General features: G+C 47.1%; 1 protein-coding gene across 1 annotated transcript in view; it reads right to left on the reverse strand.

Moving 5' to 3' along the window:
* The window catches only part of B4GALNT3 (beta-1,4-N-acetyl-galactosaminyltransferase 3), a gene marked incomplete at both ends in the record, with an annotated part of 56,713 nt that overhangs the window by 10,992 nt on the left and 31,327 nt on the right, over positions 1-14,394 (reverse strand). The window contains 8 exons of the mRNA XM_079545586.1: positions 797-863; positions 1,322-1,400; positions 1,946-2,013; positions 2,356-2,456; positions 3,252-3,342; positions 3,828-3,923; positions 9,211-9,288; positions 9,951-10,054. Of these exons, the coding sequence (XP_079401712.1) occupies positions 797-863; positions 1,322-1,400; positions 1,946-2,013; positions 2,356-2,456; positions 3,252-3,342; positions 3,828-3,923; positions 9,211-9,288; positions 9,951-10,054 (684 nt within the window). The remainder of the gene's footprint in view (positions 1-796; positions 864-1,321; positions 1,401-1,945; positions 2,014-2,355; positions 2,457-3,251; positions 3,343-3,827; positions 3,924-9,210; positions 9,289-9,950; positions 10,055-14,394) is intronic.

A 14,394-nucleotide genomic window follows, 5' to 3' on the forward strand; every position in this document is an offset into this window, starting at 1 on the left:
AAGAAAGATCTGACTGAATACCTTGTCCTGGCCAAATGGCAAGTTTCAGAAAATGCAACAGCAGGTTGTAATCCAAAACACCGTAAACAGATGTCTAGATTACATCATGGAGTCTTCCATAGGCAAAAGTGTTAGCACAGAAGAAATACCAGACATATTGGAAGCTACCAGCAATAAGTACAGAAAGGGGGAATGCTGGCAGTGGAAAGTGATACTGACAAAGGTAGATAAGCAAAGGAGCTCCTTAACTGATAAAGGCACCACGTGATATGCTGAAAAGGGTTTGCAAAACAGGAGGACTGGGCTGACATGTTAGCTGCAGCCTGGAAGCAACCTGAAAAGACTTAAAGGAAGCACTGAAGAAAGCAGCTATGCCTGATACCTCTAGATGTGTTCAACTGTGTCCAGCATCCTGAGAGAAATCTGCTGGAGATGCTGCAGTGGCCAGCACATCCTCATGGTTCCCACGTTTTGGGCTCCTACATTCTTCCATAGCTCTCTGCACAAGCAACTTTCATCCCATGATACTCTTGCATATCAGTTTCCCTCACTTTTACAGACTCTCTTCCTTATCATTTCTCTATCATCTAATCCTAATTCCAGTTCTCCTGTATTTAATAATGAGTCACACACACTTGTTCAGAGGTCTCTCTCCTGACCTGTCTGCATTTCTTTCTTGTAATGATCTGTACACAAACTATTTGCCTGCATAGACTGTGATTCAGAGCAAAACACTGATGATAAGTTTTGAAAGAATGGGGAGGTGCTCAAGAAAACTTGTTGTGAATATACTTACTAGCAAAAAGGGAGAGGTATTGGGAGTCAATGACTTTGAACTTGGCATCTGGGTCATTCAGTTTCCACTGGAACAGAGAAATGCATTAAGTGCATGTTGTTAAGCATTTAACCTGAAAACCTGCACAAAAGGAACAGATACAAGGTGGCGTTTTTTCACTAGACGGGCCCACAGCTTTCTTCTTCTCCCTACTACAACAATTTACCTAGCAGCAAAAGACTGGGAATAACCTGAAATTCCCCTGGATTCACTCAAAGCAGGAAAGGATAAAGAGAAGCAACAAAGACCAGAAAGCAGAACTGTCCCAAGCAAAATGGTCCTAACATAGCTAGGGTTGTCCCACATAGAAGTAGGTAGGACTCTGGAAGGGATTTGGTATGTTCACCTCATACAAAGAGGATAGGGGGCCTGGGAAGGGAGGGAAATAATTATAAACTTAATTCCCAAGATTCAAGAACCACATACATTGTACATAACATATCCATTTGCATAGAGTGTACAACATAGCCATTGGCATAGACTCACTGCTACTTCCACATGGTCTGTCCCTTTGTCATCCTGCTTGTGCAGCACCTCAAAGTAGTACCTGCCTGAGGCTGACAACCTGTGAAAAACAACATGTCTGTCACCAATGGCATTAAGGAATATTTCTTCTTAGCTTGCCAGCAGACAGCGAGTGGAGAACTACATCCACGAAAGAACCTAATTCTCAGGGTGAGCAGAACTGGGATTGCCAAGAAAACTCAGATGCTGGCAGCTAGATAGGTGGCTTCCCTGGTGCGTCTGAAGCACTTCAGACCCTTCTCAGATAATGCTGAACAAATCCCTTTCAGCCCTGTCTGCCAGGTTTTGGCCTCTGGGAAACCTGGGCAGTTCCAAGGCAGGAAGTTCGGAGTACAGCTCATAAAGAAGAGTCTGGATTTGCTGATGACTGTACTCCAGGGAAGAAAAAATCAGCACTGCATTTCTGCTGCAAGCCTGTAAAGCAACTGGCACAGATGCAGAAGTGTCACTTGAGCTTTAGCAGACCCCATAGTAGTTTCTATCTCTATACTGTTAAATTCTTCAGAACAAGTTTTATTTCATTTTTCCTGTCACTTCCTGACCATGCACAGAAGTGGCTGGAAGTGAGAGACTCTGCTCACTCACCTCACCACCTTTGACTGCTGGCTCCAAAATTTTCCAAACTCCCCCGGTGCTGTCCACTCCTTCCCTGTCTGAGAAGAGACAGAAGATGCTGCAGTTAAGATGAAATGTTTCCCTGGTTACTGTGCTGGAGCAATGAAGAAAGAAATTTGAGCTGCTCATCCTGGTGTGACAGCCTCTAGACAGATTCAAATTCCTTAACCATGAAACTGGGGCTGCCAGCTGCAGTGCTGATATGTATCTGGCTTAAGATATGTTGTGTCATACTTGTCTGGCATCTGTGATGGTGGTGCCTGTAGTTGAGAGGCAAAAGAAACTTGGCTAGGCCAGAGAAGCATGGAAGACAGGAGGGTATCCATCCCCACATAAACATCCCAGCTTTTATGGAAGAAGCCATGCAGAATGCACTGTACCTTGCCCACACTGGCCAACAGCTGGAGACCAGAGGTCTTTTCATCTGAACTCAACCAGAACTCAGCATTGTCATCTGCAGCAATGGCAAACTGAAACTCTCCTGTCAAGAGATGGCAGCAGTTAAGTAGGGTTCTGGGCTGAGGACTTATGCACAGAATGGAGTCTGCTTCTCTAAAATGCTGTCTTTGCCTTCTTTGCTGGCGATACCAGATTAATCCTTTGGATATTAACCATGCCCCTTTCAACCTCTCTGAATTCTCAAACTCTGCAGTGATTGAAAACAAAACGTCACTTACAGCTGGTTCCCTATTCATCCTACACTGACTTCACCTGACACCTAATCTGGAAAGCTAAGAAGTCTGTGTCATGTCTCCCTGGCTTTTGCTCTCAGAATAAACATTTCGTGTGAGAAATTATGTTTGGATGAAGGAATATGCAGGTGGAGCCATGATGGGAGACAGAGGTTTTTGAGTCTGGCTGTTCCAGTCAGGGTCACAGAGATGGCAGCTGAGGGCTGGGGATGGGTGCATGTTAGTGGGCTGCTCTGGGCAGAAGCACGTAGCTGAGTGATGCAGATGTCAGCTGGTGTCAGACAGCATTCATGAACCTAAGGAGCAGCAGGAATACTAACAATGTTATGTACAGTCCTAACTGTTCAAGGGGGGGGAGGTTGCTCATACCCACATGCACATCATGGGGCAATGCATCCATGACAGCATTGTTTTTTAACCAGCACTTCCAACTGTTTTCTTCTGTGTTTTTTCTTTCTACCCTACAACAGAGGCAGATGTGCTTTATCCATGCCAAGGACACAGCCAGCTGGACTGCCTACGTGAGGGGCCGTGCACTAGGGCTAAGAAGGATGTGAGCAGCCCCTGAGCCCATGAACCCTCACCATCAGTGAAAGGATGCAGGTAGCCAAATATCCGGAGACCGTAGTTGGTCCATTTTGGGGACACGGCCAGTTTCTTCAGCACTGTTCTTGTCTGAAGTGGAAGATGATAAAAAACAAAAAAAAAAAATTTAGATGGATAGGAACAAGAGAGGAGGAGCAGTTTGCAAAAATCTTACAATGGGTGGAGAGAGGGAAGTATGACATTTGTTTTGTGAGGACATGGCATGGCGTGTGATGGATGCAATGGGAAAGAGCAGGAGAGCTGTGAGAGGAACTGAGCAAGGGCTGCTCAGAAGGAAGGGCTGCAAGGGGGATGTTGGAGATGGTGAGAATGGGATGTGACATTTGGTGGGCACTTGAAGTGAAAGCACAGAGCTCCTTCATGCTGTGCCCAAGCTCTGGCAGGCCAGCAAGGGCAAAATGAGCTTCCTCCCAGAGGTTCATTGAACCTTTGTGAAAGCTTCCTGATCTCTCAGGAGCGGGAAGAAAGAGGAGGTGGTGGAAAGGGGTGGAGACAGGATGCCAAGGGAGCAAAGACAGGAACCATGGGACAGACATTGTTGGGTTCTTACTCACATGGGGGTAGAGGGGAAAGTGGAGGTTTCTTCTGAGCTGATCAGTGGAGCTGCCACACCAGTCCTCAAACACATGCAGGTTGGCCTGGCCCTGGAACTGGAGGGCAGAAGAGAGGGACCATGAATTGCTGTGCCCTTCCCATGTTCTTCGCTGTATTCCAGCCTCAGCCATGGCCCCCAGCACCGGAGAGCTTGTGAGAGAGAAGGAAGATGCTGTTGTAGCAGTGACGTCTAACCAGCTGAGCATTGAGACTGGGCCAGGTGTCACCTGAACAGCACCAGGGAGCTGTGATAATGCTCAGGAGAGCTCAGCTAAATGGCTAGGAGTCAGTCATTTTGCTCTGTCACAAAGGTGTTAAATCAGAGACTGGTACCATGAGTCCTGGGGCATGCTGTGGTGTGGCACCAGCTAACAGTGAAACTGCAAGGTTAGGACCCTCTCCAAAAAGGTATTTTTCATTTCAGGGCTATTTTCCTGACCCATGGAAGAGGGGACACCCTAAGGAGTGGAGATGACAGATTTCCTCAAACCCTGCCTGCGAGGTGGGGCTCAGGGAAGATGGTGAGGAAAGGCCTGCTCCTCGAGGAACAGACTTTCTTTTGTCATAACCATCCAGAAAGGAAGAGTTGGCTGACCTCCCAGACAGCCCAAGCTCTCTGCATGCAACACTGCTGTCGGATGGTGAAGTTTTCCTTGCAGAGTTGGCATCCAAAAGCAGAGAAAAAATAAGCTGGATACTGTACAGGCAACCTTAGATGGGGAAACACTGAAGAAAGAAATAGGTTGCTTTGGGACTGGGGAGGTTTTCTATAGCTGTCTTGCCTATATAAGGAGCTATGGAGCCCAGCTGAGGTTGGATGAGCAGAGGCTGGAAATGCCTCAGCTGCACCCACATGTCTACAGATGGCAGCAAACTCCTGGTTTTGGCCGGGGGAAGCCTTGAGCCGGGCTGAAACTGCGTGGTGGAGCCGGGCCGAAACAGTGTGGAGGAGCCGGGCCTATCCACCCTGAGCACTTCTGGCAGAAAAACCATTTCATGGAGTTATTTCTCCCAAGATAGCAAGTTGGGGTTTTGTTTTGTCATAAATCAGGGCTTGAAGGAAGGACGTGGAGCGGACTTGGCCCAGCACCAGCTTATGTAGTAATGCTCCTTGTGAGCTGTGGGCTTTAGTCATGCACGTGACAATCATCTCTGCCTGCCAGGCAAAACAAATTCACAACTACTGCAGTTCTCGAGTGGTCTCTTGTCAGCCCACTCTCCCTGAAACTGCCAAGGCTTGCCTGATGTCTGAATGTCCCCATGGTCCCTCATTATCGTCTCTCCCCCTCTGCTGATATCCCTCAGCCCAGACTCTGCCCATCGGGCAAAAGCAAAGCAGAGACAAAGCAGATGCAATTCCCCAGGAGGAATTACAGAGGGCCCAGGGCAATGGCTGCAGCCAAGAGAAACCTGGGGCTCTGCAGGGAGCTACAACATAAATCAATCACTGCACGTGTGACAAACACTGAGTTGGAACCTTACGGCTGGGCAGTCCCATGCACCCAGTTCACATCCAAGGGTCTTACACTGTTTTCTCAGCCAAATCAAACAAAGGCAATAACTTTTCTTGTGGAACGTGAACTGAGGTGAAAAAGCCGTGCTGACAGCTAGTTAGGAACCAAGTCTTCTGGCAGTCTGTCCCTTGCTGTTCAGAAGTGACGCTGTTTTCCATCTGAGAAAACCATGTGTATACTTCAGATAGCAGCCTCAGATCTCTATCACATGTGGCACAACACTCCCACACTGTGGGCACGCTGTGGCTGCACTCCTTCCTGGCAAAGGCAGACCCCAGGAGGTGCTTTCAATCCTCAGAACTGCAAGAGAGCCAAGTTGCCTTTGGCAGGGGGCAACTCAAACACCAAAGCAGATCTGTATTAGGGAACTCCCTAAAGAGTGGCCAGATTTGTTGTTTGCAGAGGAAAACTGGACCAGTGCTTTACTGCAGAGTTCTGGCAGCATTAGGCAGAGGGCAACTTACTTAAAATGAAGGCAGCCATTACTGAGCTCAGTGCTCTGTCAACAGTCGGAGATGGGCCTTCAGACTTCTATGACAGAACCCCAACTTCCAAAGTCTTTACAAAGCCACCAGAGAGAAGTTTCTGGCAGGAGCTAACATGATCACTTTGCTTTCCTGAGCTCACAGCAATCAGAAATAATTAACTGGCAAATAACAAGCATTTCTTGCACGTAGCTTCAGAGCCTTTTTTAAGGCAATAGATTTTCTCCTTTGCTACAGCAGCCTACTTTACTTTCTGCTTCCTCTGAAGGGGGAAAAAGAAGAAGGATATTGACAGATATGTGCTGGCTGCCCAGAGCAGCTCTGGGAGTGAAAACTGAGCTAGGCTTTAATTTTAGGCCTCCAAGAGTCATTGGAGCAGCAGCTGTTTTGAAATCCTATCACCTCTGTCCCTCCAGCTCAACTCATGGCTGTCCATTGAAGCAGCTGAGAAATTCTTCTGCTTGCTATTTGGGTTTCCTCTGGAACATGCAGAAAATAATCTGCCTAGGGCTTTTGTTCCAGATTGCAGCAATAAATGGCACCATCATTCACAATTCACACACAGAGCTTCTGAGAAACATTGATGGACTTTGTAAATTTGTCTTCCCAGCTTGGAAACTATCTGGCCCTGGTTTTCAAGTGGTCTGAAAAGCTAGGACCTAGTAAGTAACGACTTAAGTTTTCCTTCTCCCTTTAAGAACATCTGCTTTGGATATTTTAGATAGATTGACTTGGCCAGAACCAGGAATAGAAGCCAAGAATCTAGGCCATAAACAGGAGCTGGTATTATGTGGTCTGTGCTATGTAACACCACTACAGAGGCGCTTTCTGACCCTTGGGTTCCTCCTTCCCAGCCTCACCTCCCAGGTGATCATCTCCTTCCCAATGACACAGTGGCACTTCAAGAACACAGCTGTGATCCACATGAGCCACATGTCATGCACTGAGGGCACCATCATCACAGCGTGTGTGCATCATGGGCACGTCCCTAAGAGCTGATGTCCTCTGAGCACAGCAGTGTGGTCACACAGCAAACACTATTGCAGAAGGGAAGGGACAGCTGAAGTGTACTAAGTGCGGGGCTATGAGAGCTGGGACTGACACAGCAGCTTTGTGATGCTGGGCTGCTGGGCCTGCTGCTGAGCCCTACTGCTGAATGAACAGCAGTTTAGAGTCACGGGGTTGTATTAAGAGACACTGGTATTTCCAATTTCTTCTAGTAGGAAGTTTGGATTACCAGCCTTTCCTCAGAAAACATGCACAGATCTAGCTGCAGATGTCCCTGTTCATTGCAGGGCAGTTGGACTAGATCACCTTTAAGGGTCCTTTCTAACTCAAACAATTCTGACTGTACGGTTCTATGATACTATGATCTTTCTTCCTAGCCCAAACCCCATCTTGTCAAGACTGCCCAGCCCATACCAAGCAATACCTCTGCAGCCAGGAGCCCCAGGGAAGAAGGGAGAAGCAGCAGCAGAGCACAACCAGCTGCACTGGAGCAGGACGGAGAAGAGAGGTCTTTCCTAATTTAAGCTTGGTCAGCCCTGGCATAACAGAGGTGTGCAATTCTGGGAATGTGCAGCACCAGGGAGAATAGATGTGGCACAGAGGGCGAGTCTGAGCCAGGGAAGAAAGGCAACATTGTGCTGCAGACCGAAACTCCCAGAGCTGAGTTCATAAGCCTCATCTGTCACCACAGAGCTGCTGCAATCCCTCATCTTGCCTGGGCCCGTGTGGGCAGGGGACATTCAGCAGCCAGCAGCTGGACTTGCTGCAAGCTCTGATGCACTGGCATCAGTTGGGGTCCCTCGAGATGAGTCAGCAAGAGACTCTTGAATTCAAGAGATCTCTTGAATTCTGCTTTCCCCTGCATGTGAATATAACAGTTTTAGAGATTTCCCACATTGTTCACTTTCCCACTACAGTATCCAAAGCTGAAGACTCAAACCATCTATTTCATCTCCTGATACTGAAAGAGGAAAATTGAGACCCATTGTTTGGCCATGCTGGCTGCAGCACACCCTGCACACCTGTTAATTATTCACGTTCGTCAGGAATATACCTCTGTTCAAACGAAGCCCAGCTCCGTGACCTCAGGGAGGCAAACCACCTGCTCTCACCTTAAGAATCAGGCTTCAATTAAGTGCTTAGAGATGCTGCCAGGAGGACACAATGGGATCATAGACCTCAGGTAATTAATTCGGGCAAAATTACAGGAAAACCTAATCCCCAGGCCAGGAGAAATTTCAGCTGGTGATTACACAGGCAACAGGCATCTCCACACAGAGCTGTGCCTGCAGATTGCTCTCCATTTCATGCAGATGGCATCAGTGAATCCAGGATGGGAGTGTGGCAGGGCCAACCAAACCCACTCCCCTGCCTTTACATCCTGGGACTCAAAGGCCTTCTTGCAGCAGAACTGCAAAGGCACACAGTTAACTCATAGTCAATCTGTTGTCCACCAGGACACGTAGGTCTTCTCCTCACAGCTCTTTTCCAGAAGGTCATCCCTGAATCTTACTGATGCACACTGATCCTGAAACACACTTCTGAAAAATCACTGAGGGGTGGAAAACAAAGACAACAGACAAAGCCTCCAAGAAACTGTGGGAATGCCACAGGATGGGGAAGAAGCAGCAAATTCACTGCATCCACCCTGTGCACAGCAGCAGCTTCGCTCCTGATGAGACTTAACATGCCATCACTCATCTGGGAGTCAGCCCCTTCTAATTGGTGCCAGTCCAATCACCAAATACCCCCTGGCTAGTGTCCCTCTGATTATCAGTAGGCTGCATTTCTCCCTTATCTGAAGAGGAATGATGAGATAAGGGGACAGGGGAGGAAAGAACAAATGAGGCATGAAGAAAACAAAGAGAATGTTTGCCCCAGCCTTCAAGGGTCACCGGAGAAGGTCTCCATTCATCAGGAGTTTCAGTGAAGTGGAGAGATCTCTATGTACAATGTGCAGGGATTGGGTAACAAGCAAATGCCAGAACATGAGCATAGCATGACACCACTGCGTGCCACAGTCAAGTATTTACTTGCTGAATACTTGGCCCTGAATAAACCTCACCTTTCCAGGACAGCAAGCTGCCCGGTCTCAGGGAATTATGGAAGGTGCATGGTGCCTCTGTGGCCGGGGAAGATGCCAGATTATCAGGAATCTGGACACTCCTGTCTTTCCGGATGATTACTTGGGTCTGTAAGTGTCATTAAACCAGGAGAGGATGATAGCAAATGAAACAAACGCATTTCCAGGCAAAGGGTCCTTTCTTATTCCCTTCCAATCTCAAAGGTCTCTACCTATGGTTTCCTCATGCAGAATGTTAGAGAAAGGCACCAACCTCTGGCATCCATGGGACAGGGTTGTTCACAGCTGTGTAATTCAATTTATTCCTCCCACTTCTTTGATGCTCTTGGTTCTGAAATACATGTAGAAGAAAATCAAAGTGACTTGATAAATAGCCAGGCATTAACACCTTCACAAGAAGGTTCAGGTCTTGTTGCAAGAACATGTGACAAAAAGAGCAACTTCCCATAACTTCTTCAAAAGGGATGTTGGCCATTGGAAGCACAGTGGGGTTGGAAATGCTCCTTGGTTTTCTTGACAGCAGATTTCCATAGTGAGCCATTGAGGGGAAGGGATACCAGCACTTTATAATGGCTGCTAGCACAGAGCTAAAACCTAGATCATTATCCCTTGAATGTTGTTGCCCGTTCTTGTTTCAAAAGGTACAAGCAACAGTTATTCCAGCACTTCCTTCAGGCAATAGGAACAAGCTGTACTTCACCGGAGGCACTACAACCTCTTTTATGACCTTTCATTTCTGCTTCCATCTCATTCAGTGCTTCCTGTGCCACATAATCAGCCTTCTTCACACCAACGCTACAACTGAGTACATCTAAAATAACTCAACTGACTACAGTGGAGTTATTGTATGCTAGCACTGTTGTGAGTCAGCTCAGATTTTGCTCTGTGGCATGTGCTCTTTTCTGCACAAAGGGAGAACTGCCTGTTGGTACCAACATCCAAAGGGAAAATTTGGCCTCACAAATATTTAGAAGTTATTCAGAGTGTTCTCACCTGATGTCCCATCTTCTGGGAATAGTAAAACGGGAGGCTTAGGTCCCCAGCTGGGACATTTGGGTCTGCCAGAACCTTAGCCAGTTCCCTCCAGCTTTCATATCCTGCACACAGAGGAAACAGAAAGAGATGTCAGAGTACAGGCTAAAAAAACAAGCTGCAGCATTTACCAGAATAAACTTGTCCCTTGCAGGTCTGAGAGACCTCCAACACTCTGGAACAGTCCAGCAGAGACCAGGAGTTGTTTATGTGAGTTGGAGTCGGTAGACTGACACAAGGAGAAAAAGAGATATTGCCCTTTCTTACTCCATAGCTCTTTCCTCACTGATTTGTTACACTAAGGATTTGTCATTGTTCTAAAACGCATTTCAGAGATTTCATTAATCATCATAGAACTGAGAACTTCTTTGTAGATCCTTCAGATAATCCCATTAGTCAAACAAAAGACCAATTTTTTAAACTAGCAACTCCAAAGAAAATAGCATATGATGATAAACAGATTCCTAATTAGTTTAATCATCAAAAGAATATTACTCTGATTATGCAGCTATTTGTACAATAAAAGCTTTTAATCTTTTCCTGAGTGCAATACCAAATGACTGCTAAGACCACACCTGATGTGACGTTTGACTGCAATGCATAAAGCACTAGCAGTGATGCAGTTTAGGATGCCCTTGTTTAAGTGAAGCCAGCTTCCAGGTTCAGATCAGCTGTATTTGACATGCCCTCTGCACAATCAACTTGAGACAGGATCTGGTTCTGTTATCAGGTGAAGTAGCAAGTCTGAGTACTGAGATGAAAGATCTGTGTCCTCTGTGCTGCTCCAGCAACAGTAGTAGAAGGGATGTGGTCTGAAGGAGCAGCATGTCCCAGTGCTGAGGAACCTCTGCAGTTTCAGCATTGGCAAACCCATCTTCACTGTGCCCACCCAGCCAGCATGGGAGGTGTGTTGTGGCTTCAGTAGCATGCCCCATCAGTTTGCTTTGGAGGAGGCATTTATAAGTTACATGGTTGAGACCAACTCTGTTGAGACCAAGGCAAACCCAAATCAATTTCAGGACCTGGAAGTCACAAATAACCCTTTGACAGATTTTGTCTCCAGCTATGCTAAGCTCCTGGCCTACTACTGAATCTACAAATAAAATCCTTGCAACTTGCTCCCAAATCTGTGTTCTGCCCCCAGATCTGTGTCTGTCTGAGGCAATTAGAAAGCAAGGGTGTTGGTCCTGCCTCTATTATGTAGGGAAAAAAATGGAACAATTACTGAAAAGCAAGTGCAGTGACTGTGGGAAATGTGAAAGTAAGCTGTCAGAGATGTAACTGTAGAGGTAAGGCCTGGAAATAACTTGGGCATCCTGCTCTCTCAACACAAGTACTGACTTAGGTGTGTGGTTTTGATTCAGATCCTGTTAGATGCTGTTCAGCCACAAATGTCTGATCTAGGTCTTACCATCACCAGATTCTGATCTGAAGTTATGGGTTTTTGATCTTCTGCATAAGTTTTTTCAGTCAGACATTCTGGGTGAGTAATCTACTGATTAATGCAGCTAAACAAATCTCATACTTCAGAGATTGACTGTCATGGGAAAGAGGAAGAATTTTCTGTGCCCTCTCAAAAAATAACATGTGAGAGCTTCCACCTCACTCAGAGTGATGAGGCAGAAACCACTGTTTCTCAGTGTCCTGCAGCTGAATATAAGGTCCACTTGCAACAGGGCTGGAACAGTCTTTGCAGTTGGCATGAAATTCAGTGCTCACTGCTTTGAAGGTTCATTTCTACTGGGAGAGAGAAGCACACTTTTTTTCAGGGGAGAGAGCTTGCTGGAAGGAGGACACTGGCCAACACAGCCTGACTTTTGGGCTGGTCCACGGCAGTTTGCTCCTGGCCTTGTCTGTGCTCAAGCTCCTGTGCACGACTGGCATGGAGCCCACCTCGGATCAAGCACAGAACCTGGCTGGATACAAGTGCCAACAGCTGACATTTCTCTGACCCTTGGAAAAGAGAAGAGAGGGAGGAAATTCTCAATTGTACAAATTTACCTAACACTTGTATCAGCCAAACAGGGAAGAGTAAAACAGCTAGAAATTAGTCTGGAGGTAGCGATTTCCTTGCTGAGTAATTTGTACTTGGTCAGACTAATTTACCAATATGGTATGAAATGAATTTCAGAAAATAATAAGATGAACACCCTCTTTAGAGAAAGTTTGTAGTGCTGCAGTTCTTTGAAAGATCATCTTTTCCCTGGGGATTGCCATGAGAAATCCTTGGAAAAGAACCTGGCTTTCCTTGCTAGGAGGAGTGAGGGAGCTACAGAAGTCAGGAAAAGAAATTGAGCTCCCTTCAGTATCCTTCAGCCAGAAGACCTGCTGATGATAACTGCTGCTTGATGGCACTGAGATAGCCTTCTCCCCAGCACAAGGTTCAAGACATTGCCTTGCAAGTATCCTCCTGAGAGCCAGAAAGCAGAGTGTTCTACAGCAGAGTGGCTACATCCACTGCTCTGTCTTGGGAGCAGCAGAGAAGGATGGTCTATGTGGTCTGTGACAGGTTCAGCCCATCCTTGAGCCCTTCATGAACACTGCACTGAAGCCCAACTGTTGGAGCACCTTCTTGATGGCTGTTTAAAGTCAACAAGAAACTAAAAGAGAAAAAATAGATTGGGTGTATGGGAAAAGTTTTTTGTGATAAGAGTAATGAGGCACTGGAGCAGGTTGCCCAGAGAGGTGGTGGATGCCCCGTCCCTGGGGACACCCAAGGTCAGGTTGGATGGGGCTCTGAGCAACCTGATCTACCTGTGGGTGTCCCTGTTCACTGCAGGGGGGTTGGGCCAGATGTCCTTTAAGGCCATGACTGACTCAAACGCTTCTGTGATTCTATGTCTGGAAGAAAGCAGTAGTCAGGATTTTACCTCAGCGAAACTCTCAGATATTAACAGGAGGGAATGCCAGGACTATTAGCTTTGATAGTTTAGCTCCAGAACCTCTATAAAATCGGTTCTGGGTAGGATGGGAAAAGGCAAAAAAAAATGTCAAGGCAAGAATCAGAAGCTTAGGAAGAGCTTTTCCTGAAGCAGGTAGATAGCTGAAGAGGTTGGGCCAGGCTCAGCAGTGGTTAGTCTTCCAGACAGATGCACCAGCCAGATCCTGCTTTTCTCTGTTCTGGGCATTTAGCTCCTTAGCTCCCATCACTTCCTGAAGCATGCTGTGTTTTCCAAAGCTATTATTTCACACCACAAGCCTCCCAGAAGAGCAAATCTGTCACTCTGATTCAGCTTGCCAGAAGAGGCGGCTGGACCCCTACCACCTGCTGCCCCTCCCTGGCTTAAACACCCCCACAGCCACAAAGGACACAGGGCAGTGGTTCACCAAGAGATCACACCATTGGAAAGGCGGGCACATGACTGTCTGCCAGGCCAGGCAAGCTCGCTACTGCCAACCCAGTCTCCCACCGAAATTTTCTTTCCCAAGAAGAAGTTACTGCTCATAACCCTGCCAGTGGTCATCATACAATGTATAAGACCTTGGCTAAGGAGTAATGCAAAGCCAGAGCAGTTAATTTGCTGTAATGCTACAGGAAGATGCTAGCAGCCTGCTATGGTCAGAAGTTACAGCATAGCAGAGATGTAATATGAGAAAATAAGGTGAAGGTGTTTCTTGCTCTGGGTTGGGTCCCAAGGGCCTCTTCTCAGCTGTGCCTTTTCCTGTGCCTAGGCAAAAAGTCAGCAAGGAATCTGCAGGAATTGTAAAGGGTGACGGGGAGATGTCACCCAACAGCAATGACTCTGCTAGAACAGTGCACTTGGAGCCTGTCTCAAAAAAGGAGAACAACCAAAAATTTAAAAAAGCAGAAAGTCAAAGCCAGAAATAATATACCAAAGCACCCTGGGAGCTACCAGCCTCGGGCAGGAGCATGGCCAGGGCTGCTCTGTTCAGAGATTAGATCTATCCAGCTGCAACCATACCCTCAGACCCATTCAGTGCAGAATCATCATGAATCTCCAACCTGCCTGCCACATGCAGAGCCAACCTCCACATTTAATGCTAGATCAGGCTGCCCAGGGCCCCATCCAACCTGGCCTTGAACGCCTCCAGGGACGGGGCATCCATAACCTCTCTGGGCAGCCTGTTCCAGCACCTCACCACTCTCTCTGTAAAGAACTTCCTCCTGACATCCAACCTAAATCTTCCCTCCCTCAACTTAAAACCATTTCCCCTTGTCCTGCTGTTATCTACCCTTGTAAAGAGTTGATTCCCCTCCTGTTTGTAGGACCCTTTTAGGTACTGAAAGGCTGCAATGAGGTCACCCTGCAGCCTTCTTTTCTCCAGGCTGAACAAGCCCAGCTCCCTCAGCCTGTCTTCATAGGGGAGACGCTCCAGCCCGCTGATGATCTTTGTGGCTCTCCTCTGGACCCTCTCCAACAGCTCCCTGTCTTTCTTGTACTGG

Source organism: Tetrao urogallus (genome assembly GCF_951394365.1).
Source record: "Tetrao urogallus genome assembly, chromosome: 1".
Taxonomy (NCBI): Eukaryota; Metazoa; Chordata; class Aves; order Galliformes; family Phasianidae; genus Tetrao; species Tetrao urogallus.